The 18,080-nt window shown below is 39.8% G+C and overlaps 1 protein-coding gene and 1 long non-coding RNA gene across 4 annotated transcripts in view; one reads left to right on the forward strand and one right to left on the reverse strand.

Moving 5' to 3' along the window:
• Positions 1-11,177: 11,177 nt before the first annotated feature.
• GRM5 (glutamate metabotropic receptor 5) overlaps positions 11,178-18,080 on the reverse strand; it is a 530,405-nt gene continuing 523,502 nt past the window's right edge. For all 3 annotated transcript variants that reach the window (XM_045071440.1, XM_045071437.1, XM_045071438.1), the window contains one exon: positions 11,178-16,877. In XM_045071440.1, the coding sequence (XP_044927375.1) occupies positions 15,950-16,877 (928 nt within the window). In that variant the 3' untranslated portion in view covers positions 11,178-15,949. The remainder of the gene's footprint in view (positions 16,878-18,080) is intronic.
• LOC106006943 overlaps positions 16,815-18,080 on the forward strand; it is a 30,507-nt gene continuing 29,241 nt past the window's right edge. The window contains exon 1 of the long non-coding RNA XR_001181314.2: positions 16,815-16,901. This is a non-coding gene — a long non-coding RNA (uncharacterized LOC106006943). The remainder of the gene's footprint in view (positions 16,902-18,080) is intronic.

Consider the following 18,080-nt stretch of genomic DNA (forward strand, 5'->3'; position numbering starts at 1 on the left):
CTCTTAAAATAAACTACATAAGTTATTGTTCTGCTAAAAAACCCTCTTAAGAGAAAAGCCAGCCTCCTTATTATGGCATGTGAGGCTCTATAGGAGTTGACTCTGGGCTTACTGACAACAGCAGCTACTCCAGGATCAGTCTCTTAGCCACACTAGACTTGTAGTTCCTTGTAGTTTCAGACTTGTTCCTCAGGGTCTTTGCATTTATCATTCCTCCACCTGGTGTATTCTTTCCCAGATATGTTCATGATTTGTTTCTGTACCTCCTTCATGTCTGCTCAGATACTACCTAGAAGTAAAGTCTTTCCTGATGAATTTATTTAAAATCACTCCCCTGGGGTGCTTGGGTGGCTCAGTGGGTTAAAGCCTCTGCCTTTGGCTCAGGTCATGATCCCACGGTCCTGGGATTGAGCCCTCCATCAAGTTCCTTGCTTGGTGGGAAGCCTGTTTCTCTCTCTCTCCCACTCCCCCTGCTGTGTTCCCTCTTTTGCTGTGTCTCTCTGTTAAATAAATAAATAAATAAAGTCTTAAAAATAAAATAAAATAAAATTACTCCCCTTTCCTGATATTTTCTCCTCTAATTTATTTTTCTCCACAGCACTTAATACTTTCTAATATATGTTAGACTTTGCTTTAAATTTATCTGTTCTCAACACAAACACACACATTCATATGCATAATAAAAAGTAAGGCCCCAGTAACATAATTTTTGTTTTGTTCATTGCTAGACCTCCCAGAATCTAGAAAAATGTCCTGGCACATAGCGGGCATGCATTAAGTATTTGTTGTTTGGATGAATTACATATATATAAAGACAAACCTCAACTCTTTTCCATTCATCAAAACATTTCTTAAAATTTATGCTAAATTATAGTTGGAAGAAAAACCCATGTTTTGATGATGAAACAAAATGAGATTATTTCATGTTTAGCTTACATATTAAATGTAATTTAAAAATAGGTTGAAATATACTACATATGATGAAAAAAAACAACCTATCTTCATGATTTGTGTTAAGAAGTATATTTGGAATTATAGAGCGCCTGGGTGGCTCAGTTGTTTAAGCCGCTGCCTTCAGCTCAGGTCATGATCTCAGGGTCCTGGGATTGAGTCCTGCATTGGGCTCTGCTCAGCAGGGAACCTGCCCCACCCCTCCCCTGCCTACCTGTGATCTGTCAAATAAATAAAAATATTAAAAAAATTTTTTTAAAGGAAGTATATTTGGAATTTAAATAATCAAGTTGCATATATTTCTAATGTTCATGATTTGTTTCTAATTAAACCAGACGTGCTCATTGAAACCAAAAGTGACTGGATGCCTCCTTGGGTTTAGCAGACTTAGCAAAGGTTTCCCGAACCCACAGATGTCATTCTTAGCAGCTGCTCCGCTCCTTGCTTTTCTCAGTGTCCCAGACATCTCTGTGACTTCCTAACACTAGGGTAAGTTTTGTTTTTTCGTTTTTTGCCAAGATGGGATCTGTATCCTCTAGAAGTCCCCACAAAGGCAGCATTGTGGAACAGCCCACCAGACCGCCTCCACGGCCCTCCCCATCCTTCTCCTGGTGTCGGTTATTCTGAGTTTGACACCAGCGTCCGGGGTACGCCTCTGGCAGGCGACCCTGTGTCCTCGCCTGTGCACTTGAGACCAGTCATTGTGTTGTCGCCTGCCCTGTTGCGCGCATTCCGTCCCCTCCCCGCGCCCCCTGGCGGGAACCAGGACAGGCCCGCCGCCCTCTTCCAATCTTTTTCTTCCCTACCTCCCCGGCACACCCCGTTGACTGTGAAAAGGGCAGTCAACCGGTTCGGTTTTGAACTGGCCCCAGGGATATGGGTCAGGAGCTGTGCGGGCGAGGGACGCTTCAGAACCACTGGATGGCTGAGACAACTAAAATGAAACAAACTCCGTGGAAACCACTCTTTCGAAGAACCGGCAAGGGGATGTAAGTGAAACAGTAAAAGAGGGCGACTTTTCACAAGTTCACCCACCCGGTCGTGGAGCTGGACCAGCGGCTGGACATGGCCTAGGGGCGTCTGAGGCAGCTGAGCGCCAGGTGGGCCGGAAGCGCCTGGGCAGGAAGCAGAGGGCCTGCCTGAGCGCCTGCGCACTATGCGCAAGGAGGCCCCGCCTATGGAGGAGCCCAGGTGGTGCAAAGGCATCGGTGGGCCAACCTGGTTTTCCAACCGCAGGTAGAGGACTTCTGCAAGGACCCGACCTTCAGCAAGCCTGGATTGACTGCCCACTCCCTAGGCGAATTCTCCATCCCCTACAAAGCTGTGAAGCACAGCTGGCCCCACATCCAGGCCACTTGGTACAGCTGCTTTGTAGCCTGCATGCCAATAAAGGCATAGCCTTCTCTTAAAAGGAAGGAAGGAAGGAAGAAGAAAGTAAGCTTCGGGGCGCCTGGGTGGCACAGTGGGTTAATGCCTCTGCCTTCAGCTTGGGTCATGATCTCAGGGTCCTGGGATCGAGCCCCGCGTCGGGCTCTCTGCTCAGCAGGGAGCCTGCTTCCCTCTCTCTCTCTCTCTCTGCCTGCCTCTCTGCTTCCTTGTGATTTGTCTGTCAAGTAAATAAATAGATAAAATCTTTAAAAAAAAAAAAAAAAGAAGAAGAAGAAAGTAAGCTTCAAGATGGGTGTTGGGTCACATGGATCTAAATACTTAATTTCTCTTTAGTTAGCCCGGATGTGGAAACACCCATCAATAGATGAATGGATAAAGAACATGTGACATAAATATAGTGGAATGTTCTTCAGTCTGAAAAGAGAAGGAAAGACTGCCTTTTATAACACACCAGGTGAACCTTGAGGACCTTATGCTAATTGAGATAATCTAGTCACAAAAGGACAAATGATGCAAGATTCCACTTATATGAGAGATCTCAAATAGTCAAACTTGAAGAGTAGATTGCTGATTGCCAGTGGCAGGGATTGGGAGAAGAGAAGAGTTGCTTGCTATTCATTGGGTATAAAGTTTTAGTGTAAGGGCCTATTCAGCCAAAGCAGCCCCACCCCCGGTTGAACTGCCATTTTGTTGTAAAACTTAAATTGACCTTGCCTGACCTTGCCCCCCCACCTCCCGTCCCCGGCTCAGGGGAACTTATTTAAAAGCAAGTCCTGGAAACCAGTCCCAGGTAACAAAGTCCAAATACAAGGGTGGGTCAGGCCAGGTGGAGGTATTCAATCAGTGGGGATGCATACTGTCTCCTAGTTACCGAGGAGTATGGGCCCCACCCTTTGGGCTCCTTTTGGGCTTCAATTCTGAACTAGGTGATAGGCTGTTTAAATGTCTACTAGGATAAATTGTAATTCAGTTGGTCGCCTAGCATCACTGTGGAGTTTCCTGTGTGTGTTACAATCTCATTGGCCACCTGTGTGTGGCCAGGTCCAACCACATGGGCTTTGCTCTATAAAAGTTAGTCTGGAAAGCAGGGAGGGGTCATCCTCTCTGGAGGGGCGGCCCCAACCGGTCTTTTTGACGGTCGGTCTGATTCCTGATGCTTGGCGCGAAATAAAGCTTTGCTTGACCTTTGCTTTGTATCAGTCTAGCTTTTTTAATCACAGACCCATTATTGGGGTACCCAATTTTGGGGCACCCAACATTAGTAAGGCAAGATGAAGTTCTAGAAATCTGCTGTACAACATTGTGCTTATAATAAAAAAACATATTATACACCTAAAGACTTTTTGAGAGGGTGGATCTCAGGATGTGTTATTGCTGCAATAAAAAAAAAAAAAAGGAGTTAAAATAGATGTATCTACTGTCTTAAAGACATGAAGGCCCTTGCATAACTTTGGAAATCTTAGAAATATTAATATAAGACCAGTGTTGCAGCTCCCAGAAGAAAAGAGAAAGTATAGGGAAGGGGGATTGTCTGAGTGGAGGAAACTCCAGAACTGAAGGAGGCTCCTGTCCAAAGTCATACACAATGCAATTTGTATTCTTCTAAAGGGCTTCCTTTTTTGCCCTCCCCAGTTCTAAATATCCTTTTGTTTTAAAGATTCTATTTATTTATTTGAGACAGAGAAAGGGAACAGATTGGGGGGGGGAGGGGCAGGGGAGGAGAAGCAGACTCACTGCTGAGCAGGGAGATCTACACCTGGGCTTAACCTAGGACCCCAACCAAGATCAAGACCTGAGCCCAGGGTAGACGCTTAACCAACTGAGCCACCCAGTCCCCCCAGTTTTAAATATCCTGATTCAAATACTACATCTTTGTTATATTCTCTCTCATTTGTTGTTCTTTTTGAGTATTATTTATTTGTACTAGTTACTAACCAGAGGTGATTTAATAGTCCACTTTTTCATCTAATCTAATTCGGTTGTAAATTTTTATATCAACTTCTTTCTCACATTTAGTTCTGATATTTGCTATAGTAAATGGTTGTGAGCCTGTGGTGTGGGTGAGAGAGAGAACCATGTGTGTTTAAGATTCTGAATTCTGATTGGTTGAATTTGTTTATGTACCGCCTGTTCAAGAAAGATGCATAAATGCTTAGGAATAAAAGTAACAGTACCAATTTTGCATCAGTGTATTATTATGTGCTTCATATTTTACATAGTATTTTATTAAATCTGGATACCCAACACTACTATCACTATATGACTACTGCTGCTGTAGCAGCTAACATTGAGGGAACATATTCTGTGCTAAACACCGTGCTCTTCACTTCCTGTACATTTTCTCATTTAATTGTCCCAGTGAGTTCTAATCAAATTAAACTAACAGTGAATACTCCTGAACATACCATGCACTTTCTTATGTCAGTGGATATGCTATTCCCTATGCCTAACCATTTTCTTCTGTATGCATCTGGTTGGCTCCTACTGATCCTTTAAAATTCTGTTCTTTGAAAAGAACAATTATTTTCTATATCTTGGAACATATGGATCTCGCCCACATCTTTCTCCTTTACTTCCTCTTTGTCAGGCATAGCTTACTGTTCCTCCTGCCCCACAATTAAAAAAATTACTGTGTCTATGTCTTTAATTTTCTCTGCTAGCTTAGCAGATTTTACAGTGTTCACAAGCAATCTGTGACATGAAATTGCTTGCCCGAAGTCCAAACTCATCACTACTTTTTCCCTTTTTGTTTTTTCATTACACTTCATTTAATTTGTTTTTTAATTAAAAAAAATTTTTTTTAATAAACATGTAATGTATTTTTATCCCCAGGGGTACAGGTCTGTGAATCTCCAGGTTTACACACTTCACAGCACTCACCATAGCACACACCCTCCCCAATGTCCATAACCCCACACCCCTCTCCCAACCCCCTCCCCCCAGCAACCCTCAGTTTGTTTTGTGAGATTAAGGGTCACTTATGGTTTATCTCCCTCCCAATCCCATCTAGCTTCATTTATTCTTCTCCTACTCTCTTAACCCCCCCATGTTGCATCTCCACTTCCTCATATCAGGGAGATCATATGATAGTTGTCTTTCTCCGATTTTCATTTAATATTTTATTCCTTGTTTTAGATTTTATAGGTTGATGAATCTGCTTATAGTAGATTTCTTTCTTTCATTAAAGTATTAAAATCTGCTTTCTCCTTTCTTGACTTAGAATTTATCTAGCTCTTCAGGTATCATACAAAATAGTTGTGAGTTAGAGTGAGCCATTTTGGTTTGCCGAGGAAAGTCCAGTTGTTTGTAGTTACCCCAGGTAAAGCCACTTGTCTCAATGTAACTAATGCTTACACTTTAATCATAGTCACACTTTGGAAATTATGCATATATGGCATATTTCTCTCATTCCTGATTTAATGGGAATTCTAATATTTTTCTATTAATATCATGTTGGCTATAAGTTCTAATAGAAGTTTTCTCATCTTAAGAAACTTTCCTTCTATTTTTAGCTGCTACTTTGTTTTACTTTATTTTAAGATTTTATGCATTTATTTCAGAAAGAGCAAGTATGAGCAGGGAGAGGGGCAGAGAGAGAGGGGGAAGCAGCCTCCCCCCCACAGCAGGGAGCCTGATAAGGGGCTTAATCCCAGAATAGGGAGATCATGACCTGAGCCAAAGGCACCATCCAGGCACCCATGCTACTTCTTTAATTTTAATCAGGAATTGGTATTGACTTAACAACTGTTTTTATCATATTTATTATATAGATTATAGTTTTCTCTTATGTTAAGATAGTATACTAAGTTAATAGATTTTCTAATGTTGAACAACACTTAAAATCTTAGAATGAACTATGTTTAGTTATGAAGAATTACTAGTTTGTCAAATTTCACAACTTGATGTACAGTTTATTTGGAACTTTAAAATCTTTGTGTATGAGAATAGCCTATAACTATTTCCCTCCTTGTTTGATTCGTCTTCCAAGGTTATAAAAGCCTCAAAAAATAAGTTATAGATATTTCTATGTTTTTCCATGTTATGTATTTATATTCTATAATAAAATTCAAGTATTTAGGTAAATGCTTTTTAAGGTAAGATATTTAAAAAATTTCTCACATGATATTTTATCATTTTTGGCTTATCTGCATTTTCTGCTTGTTTTTGTTTCAATTGATTTTATGTTTTCCTAGAATAATATTCATCAATATTTTCAGGTTTATTAGTAAAATGTTTTACCTAGTATTTTCTTTTTTTTTTAAGATTTATTTTTATTTTTATTTTTTATTTATTTGACAGAGATCACAAGTAGAGAGGCAGAGATAAAGAGGGGGAAGCAGGCTCCCCACCAAGCAGAGAGCCCAATGCAGGGCTCAATCCCAGGACCCTGGGGTCATGATCTGAGCAGAAGGCAGAGACTTTAACCCACTGAGCCACGCAGGTGCCCTACCTAGTATTTTCTTATATGTACTCTCTATACATGTAGCTGTGACTCCTTTCTTTTTACTAATATTCATTGCGATTTCTCTCTTTTACTTGATTAAGTTTGACATGTGTTCATTAGTGTATTGGTTTTTCAAATTATGACTTTAAATTTTAATGATCACTTTTAACTTTCTGTGAGATACTTATATTATTTTATTCGAAGATTTATTTATTTAATGGGGGGGAGTATTAGAGGGAGAGAGTCTTTCAAGCACTCCCTACTGAGCACAGAGCCAGACATAGGACTCCATCTCATAACCCACCAAGATCAGGACCTGAACAAAAACCAGGAGTGTGACATTCAACCAACTGAGCCTCCCAGATACCCCAGATATTTGTATTTTTTTTTTTTTTTCATTTGACAGAGATCACAAGTAGGCAGAGAGAGAGGAAGAAGCAGGCTCCTTGCTGAGCAGAGAGCCCGATGCGGGGCTCGATCCCAGGACACTGGGATCATGACCTGAGCCGAAGGCAGAGGCTTTATCCCACTGAGCCATCCAGGCGCCCAAGATATTTGTATTTTTGTATTAATTCTGTCTTAATCAGTATTTGTATTTTCTTTTTTTTTTTTAATTTTCAACATGTTCAATTGAATGTTTAATTAATTTATCTTCAGTCTATTTTTTAATGTACACATTTAGTGTAAAACATTTTCTTTGGAGTACACTAGTGGTTATACATATTTTAATATGCAGGGTTTTCACTAATGTTCATTCTGAAGTAAGTAGTAACTTTAGTTTTCTTCTTCATCATAAGAAAGTTCTTAGAAAAGAGATCCCAAATTAATATATTTCTTTTCTATATCTTTTTTTTAAATTTCAAAATTCATTTTTTTAGTCAGTGAATGTAGACTATATGATTTTTACTTTTGGGGATTTGTTAAGATTTCCTTTGTGGTTAAATCTAAATTTAATGCTTATAAATATTTCATGGATGATGAAAAGAATGTCTGTTATCTGTTAAGAAGAACAAAACTCTAAATAAATTTCATTATTTCTGGTATTCATGTTACTTGAATTCTCTAAATTCTACTTCTTTTTTTTTCTTTTTCCCTCAGCTTCTTGCTGTATTTGTGAGTTAAATATATTAAAAAGGTTCATCATGATTGTGGGATTTTTATGTGTGCATATTTCTATTAGTCTTTATATGTTTTGAAGCCATATTGTTGAGCACATATAGGTTCAAGATTGTTGTGTTTCCCGAGTAGATATTTATCAATTCAAAATGTCCCTTTCGGCCCTCTAAATTAATTTCATTTTGAGTTACTTCTTGTCAGACAATATTCCTATACCCATTTGTTTAGTTAGCATTTATTCTCTCAGGGTTTTTGTGTATATGAGGGTTGGGTTAACTGATGGTGCTGTTTGATACCACTCAGTAACACAACTGCATTATTTTTTCTCTAGGTCTTAGCTTCCTTTAAACTTTTATCTGTTTGTTGGCCTAGTCATCGTGACTTCTTTTTCTTGTGTCCCTCATCCCCACTTTGTCCATTTGGAATGGCTGTATCTTGGCTCCTTCTTTTTTTTTTTATTCTTTTTATTTTTATTTAAAAAGATTTTTTAATTCATTTATTTGACAGAGAGAGGGAGAGAAAGAACAAGCAGGAGAAGTGGCAGACAGAGGGAGAAGCAGGCTCCTCACTGAGCTGGGAGCCAGACACAGGTCTCTATCTCAGGATCCCAGGATCAAGTCCAAGTTGAAAGCAAATGCTTAACTGACTAAATGAACCAGGCACCCCTTGGGTACTTATTTCTTAAGAATTGAATTTGGGGTTCTTTGTTATAATACAAAGAGCAAGAAAGCATTTCTACTGGCTTTTCTCTTACTGACCAGATAGAACTAGCTAGGGTGTTCTCCTAAATTTGCTGCTCAATTTCTCTGAGATCATTAGGATTGGTACTTGCCTTCCTAGAATAAGAACTTTTCTCTCTGTGTACATTTCCAGTTTTTAATACCTCCTTGGATTGTGGGGTGAGGGGGATATACTAGGGTTAATGATATGATTTGAGCTCTTTAGGGAAAGAAATTATGTGACAGAGAGAACCACAATACACAGGTAAGTAAAAGTTGAAATCATTATTCTGAATATGCAGGAGTAGAAATGCATTATTAAGGTATATGTTATAGACACACCCATATAACTTTGCTTTTTTAGGTAAGTTTGAAAATAGTTTCTAAAATAACTTCTGGATAGCACTCTTATAGTCGTCTACTGCACCTGGCATACAGTTCACTGGTTCCTTAAAATCTCCCAATACTATAGTGTCACATCCAGAGCTGTTGGAACTGAGAAAGCCATCCAACATATCCGATGAAAACAAAAAAGAAAAACAAAAAAAGAAAGAAGGAGAAGAAAAAGAAAAAATCAAATTCTCAATGTGACCCCTGAGAGTAAAGTTAATGTACTGGTAGAGACCTGAGGAATCAGAAAATAGAAGGAAAGTGGATAATAAAATTGAGTAAGACTTCCCATGGCTCAATAAAATGGCTCTGAAGGTGACACTACCGATCCTTTTTTTTTCTTCTCTAAAAGCCTTAGGAGATCATTATGGAAATAGCAACTAATTTTCAAGACTGAAGAAGAAAAATGTGTACAAATTATAAATTTTATATCATAGTATTTTCAAAATTCATTCTATGAAACTCTACTCAGAGGAGACTACTCATAAATAGTAATAAAAAAAACATTCTAAAGTTACTGTACATTAACATATTTAAAGAGTGGCAAGTTCTGGGGGTGCCTCGGTGGCTCAGTCAGCTAAGCATCTGCCTTCGGCTCGGGTCATAATCCTGAGGTCCTGGGATCAAGACCTGTGTTGGGTTCCCTGCCCAAAGAGGAACCTGCTTCTCCCTCTCCCTTTGCCTGCTTCTCCCTCTGCTTGTGCTCTCTCTCTCTCTCTTCCTGTCCAATAGAGAAATAAAAATCTTAAAAAAAAAAAAAAAGAGTGGCAAGTTCTGAAGCAAATGTAGTCATTTAACTTAGAGTTACTGTGTTTTCCAAACTTTTAAAACTCTAAAATCTTTTATTTTATGAAACACCTGTTACTACTGAGCAGTTTAGAAATGCCAATTTACTACATTATGTAATTTTCATGGGCATACCATTCATATAATTTATTATTTAACATTTGTCCTGTTACAGAAACACGATAGCTATGTAAAGCTTTCTTTTACAAGCTATATATAAATAAGCCAAATGTGTCTGATATATATACCACATAACTAGTCTGCTTATATAAATGTTTATATGGGTCATGTCCCTCAAAAGACTCATATGTCACAGCAAAAATAAATGTTTTTGGTCTGGAGTAAAAGCTAATTAAAAATATTGGCTCATGTGGCTGTTCTCCTATAATACTTTTTGTTTAGGACTCTAAGAATAGTCACAGAGGCTGAGACTACAAGTTTCCTTCATAGAATTTACTAAAATCTTCTTTAAAAAATAACAAACAGGATAAAATGTAGTAACTAATTCTGAATTTCAAAATACTTTGAGAAAAAATAAAAACATTATATTTAAGAAGATAATTTCATTAATATAATTCCATCTATTTACTTACTTATGTATCTAGCTGACTACCTTTAAACAGTAAATGTTTGAGACTTATTTTTTAAAAACTGATCATTCATGTATAGTATAACCAAAAAATTAACCAGTATCCAGCATAGATGATAACAGAAGAAAAGCATTCTTTCTGTGGTGTTTAAGATCATTTGGCTAAGTCATCTTAGATGGACAATTCTAAGGTTGCATGAATTCCAACCTCAATAGGCTTCCTCTCCACCCCTGCCCAGTGACATATGCTGTAAGTTGGACAAGAATTTTTTATAGTTCCACAAACATATTAGATATAACATTTCTAAGCTGAATATTAACTATATAATAAATTCCATGTTGCCACGAATAAAAGCTCTTATCTACTGACCATTTGTCATGTACCAGGAATGCTGGAAATGAAAGAAATCCCACCAGTTATTGTAATTCATTTCTGCATTTAAAAAAAGAGGAACTGAGTTATAGAGAGCTCAAGGTAATTTTCCAAGGTCAAATGCACCAGGGTGATGGATTTTTTAGTTCACTGTTATTTCTATTGCATTGGCTGGTTTTGACTGGCCTACCATGAGTCTAAGGAGTCTTAGAAGACTCATTTGGTCTTTAGAAAATGATTTGCTGTATGTGTTCCAGGTATCTCACTTCCACCCTAAGTTTATATAAACATATGCCCATTTATATTACTTCAGAATAGAAGACACTGAAGCAGTAGAATCTGACAAAGCACACAAAATGGTTTTCTTTTTTAAGATCAAACATATTTTGTATCAATTTCCATATGTATAAGAATATATGTATATACATATTATATGTGTATAAATAATACAATGTAGTGAAGCAGAGAGAAGCTATGTTTTAAAATCTACATTGTTTTTCTCTTCCACACATCATGCTTTTACGTTTTAGATAACCTGTGTTCAAGGAGTGTAAATTTGCTTAAGAATCCATCAAAGTAGAAAGTGATTTGACAAGTAATTTTTTTTCCCATAAAATTATACAGATATGCCCATACATGCACACACAAACATACACACATAGACACATATATAGATGGACTCAAAAGTAAAATGTCTATATAGATGTGTGTATGTTTGTATACACAACCAGACATACACAGATATATAAACACCCATAATCTATATTATTTTTATGATGTAACCTCTATCAACACAGATAACTGTGGAACTATAATTTGTATTTATATTTCCAGACACAAAGTCAAGGTTTAATCCCTACATGCTTCATTGTTTAAAAAAAATAATATGTCTTAAAAGATGTTTGTAGATGTCTTTGAGGACAGCAGCTCTGGTTGGTTTGTGGTTGGCTTACATTTTTAATTTAATCTATTGTCCATAGGCTACTATGTAAATCCCATTATTCAAATGTGTAGATCACTCAGAATTTAAAGATGAATTAATAGTATGGCTCTCTGGGTCTTGGAAAAACACTATTAAGACAACATTCTAAACATTTAAGGGGAAGAATCTTAAAGTCATACCATAGTTTCTTTTTTAATATTTTTCAAAAAGTAACTGACTTCACAAACACCAACTATAACATGATTTAGACAACTGAGAAACAGGCAAGGGTACTTTCAAATGCTAAAAGAAACACATTTATACAAGTACAAAGCAAAACAATGCTGATAAAAATGTTAAACTTTATGAAAAAAATCATTTGCAATTCACATCAAAATAATTTAACATTCTCTATTGTTTTAATAGTACAAGCTGCAACAACAAAAAAAGAACAGATACGCGCACACAATTTTAAAGCCAAATCAGTTAAAGTGCAGAAAAAAGTAAATACAAGCACTTGTAGCCCACACAAATCTTTTAGGATTGGCACCATCTTTCTAAAACATCTATATTCTATATAGATTTCTAATTACAACACCACCAGCAGCTGCCATTGAATTCTAGAAATACACACAATATACATAGTATATTTGTTCACATTGGGAAGATCAGTGAAATTCAGCCAACTATTTTATACATACCTCATTCTTCAACAGATAGTAGAGAATCTCCCAGGCCTCAGACCCTCTTGAGAATGAATTTTGATTTATCTTTATGCTTTTCACTGATCTGTATTTTTTCACAGTATAAAATTGTAAATGGTTAACTATAGAGATTCTGCCAGCTCAAGGGTTATTAAGAAGCTGTGGCTAAATGTGAACTCAGATAATACTTTTGAAGTCTCCAAAACATGTACATTTTGCTGGGAGACTAGCATAGGAAGTGTTTTTTGTTTTTTTCTTAAAAAGTGTTAAATTCCTGGTTTGGAAGTCACAGAACTGCAGCAGAGCCATTGTAACAACTCATTCACAGTCAGAAATAGCTCCTAGTCTTCCTGATGGCTTGCTGGGAACAGCAGAAGTTTGGGAAAGACTTTGACTAACAAGGATTAGCACATTCGGGGATTTACTGTTTTTCTTTGCTTCTTTCAAATCTCATATGGTTTTCCTCTGCATCCTCCCTCTCTGTTCCCCACCCCTCACCCAGAGAGATGCTTCTTCCCAATCCACTTAGGGTCTTCTCTGCCCCTACTCCTCTCCCAAAACAGAAGAGTGAGTGGACTGCTTAGATGGTCCATATAACTTGATCAAACTGGGTCTTCTTTCTTTCATCCTGGGACCCAACTGTCCTGTAGGGTCACTTTTCTGAATCTTAGCATTTCACTGTGCTTTCCCCTTCCTTTTGGTCATGCTGGTCCAACTGAATTATCACTGGACACCAGGAACAGACTGTTTTCAAGGAAATTCAATGAAAATAGGTACCCAAATGAATTGCGAAGTTCATATCCTAGCCCTAGAATGAATATTCAGTTCTCCTTGTAGATTTATTACTTGGAACCTGGTATTAAAATTGGCAAAGAGACAGAGCTAGCATCATTCCAAAATAAAAGATCCCAAGAATGCATTACGAATAATATTATGTATTATACAATGTACTGAATGAAATGGCAAAGGGTGCAGAAACACAGAGAAAAATACATATTGTTTTCCTTTAATTGGATAAATTATTTTTCTTATTACAGTGTATCATAATTTCATATAGAATTATCAGATGGAAATTTAATTTTGCACTAAATTTTAATTTCTGATGAATTTTCTCATTACTTACTCCAGTAAGTACACTTACTTTTTAACGAAATACATCACTAAAAATTTAGAAGAGGAATTTGCTCATGGAAGAAGTTTTTAAAACTGTTTTTCTATTGGTCAATACAGAATAAAATGGAAATCAACCAAAGGGTTTAAGAAGCAAATTTAAAATTTAGACAATATTTGGAAAGGTTTCAATGTTTAAGAAATCAAGATGGTAATCCCCAGGTGAATGTCACCCTTTTCAAGAGGATTGAGGGCTGTTAATGCTTCAAAATTCAAAATATTTACATTTGTTTTTGAAGTAGAGGCAGACATTCGCTTTCAATGAAACCATAAAGTTTGGCTAAATTCACTCTTTCAAGAGTCTCATTGGAACTGGGTTTCAGGGTGCTCTGATGACGTTATTTTCAAATCTGGCATGGGAAGTTTGATTTTTGAAAATTTATATTTTACTAAATTAATGTGTGCTTTTAATATTTTATACTGGGAGATTTGATTTAAAGATTTAAGAACAGGTATCAGGAAAGTCAAGCAGTATACGTATTATAAATTTTAAAACTGGGGAATGGTAAGTTATGTGAATGGATATATTCCCATTCCTCAATTCCTTTTTTAAAGTAGATATACAATAAAAAATACATGCCAAAATAAGGATATTGAGCTAAAGAAAAAGGTTTCATTTATTTTTCTTTCTGCTAAAAATATACTTCTGCCTCAGCAAATCTTTTTCATAAGGCTATCTTTAGTATAAGGCTAGATCAACTAAACTGTAAATTTATAGGATACCTCCTCCTTTTATTACCATCCTTATTTAAAAATTAAAAACGAAACCAAAACCAAACCAAAACAAACAAACAAACAAACAAAAAGAAACATTTGGCACCTGAGGAGAGCTGTAATGGGAAGAAGAAAGAGATGACAGTGGATGCAGGTCTCGAGCTATGAATACTACCTATATGAGCCTATTAAAGCACATGTATTTCTATTATATCTTTAAATCTCTTTTCTGCAGTATTTAAAAAGTGACAGTATGAAGTGCACAAAATCATATTAATTATTTTAAAAAGGAAATATTAATAATTGCTTTGCCTCTTTTTGGAATGGCTAAGAAAGACTGTGTGGTTTATATTCATTAAGGTTCCTCTGTTTTAGTATTCTGTATTGCTTTGAAAAATCTACATTTGTCATAGTTCATAGCTGCCCTATTTAAGCAGCAGAGAGAAGTTAAAATCACTGCTCACTGGCATAGCTAAATCTCTGCTAAGCCGACTTGACACAGTTTAAAATTTCCAGTGTATTAAGATTGTGTTAACTTTTCGAACAACAGTCCCTTCAATCAAGACGCTGTCTTCAGTGGGTCTATAGACCATTCTTCCAGTGGTGGGACTTGAAAAGAACAGAGGAGCTCTTTGTGCATCAGGTTCTCAAAGAAAAGGAATGAAGAAGCCCAAATGCATATATTAATATTTTAGCTGGCAATGCTAATGGAACAGCATTCGTAAGGAGGAGTGGCCACATTTCATGAAAGAGATAGCCAAGCTGGAGCTCAGGAATTATTATTGTTATTGTTATTATTATTATTATTATTATAAAGAGAATTTCCAGCTACACAACGTACCCCAGTGAGGGAATTACAAAACAGTATTCCAGAAAATATTTTTTTTGCTACTCCAGTATTGATTGGCAACATGGTGAAATAGTCAAGAAATCTTCCACTGGTTTTCTTGGTTAATGGAGGTGAATTGAAATAACTAGGTGGACTCCTGGATGCAGGCTTCTGGAAGAGGATTTCAAACCAAATCGGAGAGGAATGTCTCTGGTAAAAGTCCTGCACACGTCAGCGCAGCACACATTATCCCGTTGTGTGTTATGCATGGGACACACTCACAACAACGCCTCAGTAAATACTGGGCCCAGGTACTGCTTTTCAAGGTCTTTACAGGACAGAAAAAAGAAAGAAAAAAAGAGAGAGAGAGAAAGAGAAAGGTTGACGTTTTGGTCCCAGATTTTGAGTTTGTTAGAAAATGTACATTCATGTTTGGTGAATCAAAGAATCTTCTGGGAAAAGAATTAAAGTAAACAAAACTTTTTACAGTTGCTTATTAACTATGCTCTTCCCCCTCCATTATGCTGTTTCACGCTCATTGCTTCCCTAGAGCAAAGCACTTGGTATGGAACCCGTTCGACAGACTCCTTGTCAGCCCTCAAAAAGATAAGCAGTGTTTCTTAAAAGCCCGTGTTTTCTAAGGCCACTAGAAGAAAATCTGCCAGAAGATTTGTGGTTGGTGTCTTCGTCGGTTGATGTGAAATAGCACTATTAATCTCATGTTTCCGTTGCGGGTGCACTTGGCATCTTCCACCTCGGGTCTTAACCAGGCGACTATGCTTGTCACTGGGTCTGCGTGAACGCGGGAGGTCTCGGCTCCGTCGGCGGAAGCCAGCGTGGTTTCCGAGGACATTCACAACGACGAGGAGCTCTGAGTGTAATCTCTTATGATCAGTGTGTCATATTTGGGAGACGATGGGATACAGAGGGCCGACTCCGACACCGGCGAGTTGGGGGTGGTACTCCCCGAGTCCACCGAGTCTCTAAAGGGGGACGGCGGGGTGAGAGCCACCAACTCTTCCAGGTCCGGCTTCCCCGCCGCAGCCTCGGGCCCGGCCCCCGCCGGGGGCTCTTCGGCAGCGCCCCCTACCGGCGGGGCCGCCGCCGCCGCCACCGCCGCGGGGGGCGCGCCGCCCGTGACCTCGATGGCGGGCAGCGGCTGGATTTCGGCGAACGTCGTCATGGTCGTGGGCAGCTGGATCTCTTTGGGGATCAGGTAGGACGAGCAGAGCGGGGCGCCCACGCCGGGGCCGGGCGCCGCGGTGGACAGCATCATGGAGTTGAGCTCGCTGATGTTGGCCGTGAAGCGGGTCACCACGCTGCTGATCTGCTCCATGAGCGAGCCCTGCGAGGAGCTGCTGCGCGCCGCGGGCTCCGAGTGCAGCGACGGCACGTCGTCGTCCGTGCGGCTGGCCGAGCCCGCGCGCTGGCTCAGCGTGCTGATGGGCGACGGCGAGCGCGGGCGCGCGGGCGCGGGGAAGTGCTCCTCCGCCTCCGCCACGTCGTACAGCGCCTTGGGGCCGGCGTCCGGGGGCTCCGCCCCGCCGGGGCCGCCGCCCGCACCCCCCGCGCCCCCGCCCGCGCCGCCCGCGGCCCCCGCGCCGCCGCCCGCGCCGCCCGCGCCCAGGCCGCGGCTCTCGGTGCTCTTGGGGAAGGGCTTGATGACGGCCGTTTGGTTGGGGTTCTCCTTCTTGTTGATGTGGATGGACAGCCGCTGCCACAGGTGCTGCCCCCGGCTGCTCTTCTCGTTCTGGGCCCACGTGACGGATTTTCCGTTGGAGCTGGGGAGAGAAGGGAGACCAGAGGTAACTCGGAGGTTCCCCAGTGCTGGGTGACGGGACTCGGATTGGGAAGGACTTCTCCTGGTCTTTCAGGAAAGAAGGCTTCAGAGGACACCCCGGGCAGAGGTCTTAAAGAGAGGCCTTGGGTTTATCATTACCTCGAAACTGGGTGGCAGGGGACGGTAGGGAGGAGAAAGGATGGAGACTATTGGAGATGTAGCAGCAGTTCTGAGCCCGCCCAGGAGTGCAGGGGCTGGCTAGGCCGCAAAGCTAGAAACCAAGCCTTGCAGTATTGTGGCGGTGTGCAGAAGTGCCTGGTACTGGGCACGAGCTTCTTGAAGTTGGCGGCCTCTGAAAGGAAACGGTAGAACTAGGACCTCAACTCACCAGCCCAGTCATCAGAGGGGAGGAAAAGGGTAGGAGTCAAGGGTTACCAGGAAATAGACAGCGGTTCCAGTTCACGTTTTATCCTGCAAGCCAACTATTGGTGTATTTGACTAGGGGTTTCTTTCGCAACTCCAGACTTTGAACATGGTTTTAGTTAGCCTGGCTTATCTGCTGGAAAATAGAAATTCATTGAACACATACACAAATTTCTAATTAATTAGAGCGTTTCTACTTCACCCCAATTTTCCTCCCAAATTTGTTTTTAGGCTTATCGCTTGAATCACAATTCTATGAGAGAGCATATTGCCTTTGGCACCTCGCATATTGATTTCCAGTTAGGGTCTTGATGCGTGTTTCTGGCTCACTAGACTTCTTAGGACCTTTCCCCCTCTTCCCTTTCTCTTAGCAGTCCATTTTGGTTTCCATCCTGGGGTCTGAAAGCGCCTCTGATGAAGATGGAATTGGTGCCACAGCCTCAGGTCCTGACTGTGTCCTCCTTACCAGTAAATATGACACAACTTCTGAAACCACAGATCCTCTCTCAGGAACCTCACTAGTGGTCAGAGGATGTGGCCAGACCTTCAGGGATGTTCTGTGGAGAGAGTGTGGGGGATATTGGGGATTTCTCATGACAAAGGAATCCAAGATCTCTGTAGGGAGGGGATCTCTTTCTGTCCTAGATGGTGTGACCAAGTGAGAACCTTGAGCAGTCTATGAACAAAAGGCTTTGGCTACCCAGTTTTCTCATCTCAGCCAGGGCTGATGAAACTTAATCATGCCTAACACTCATATAGGGCATTTGTCCGCTATTTGTCC

The sequence above is a fragment of the Mustela putorius genome, unplaced genomic scaffold (assembly GCF_011764305.1).
Source record: "Mustela putorius furo isolate JIRA1106 unplaced genomic scaffold, ASM1176430v1.1 tig00003987_pilon_pilon_pilon, whole genome shotgun sequence".
In the NCBI taxonomy this organism is placed as follows: Eukaryota; Metazoa; Chordata; class Mammalia; order Carnivora; family Mustelidae; genus Mustela; species Mustela putorius.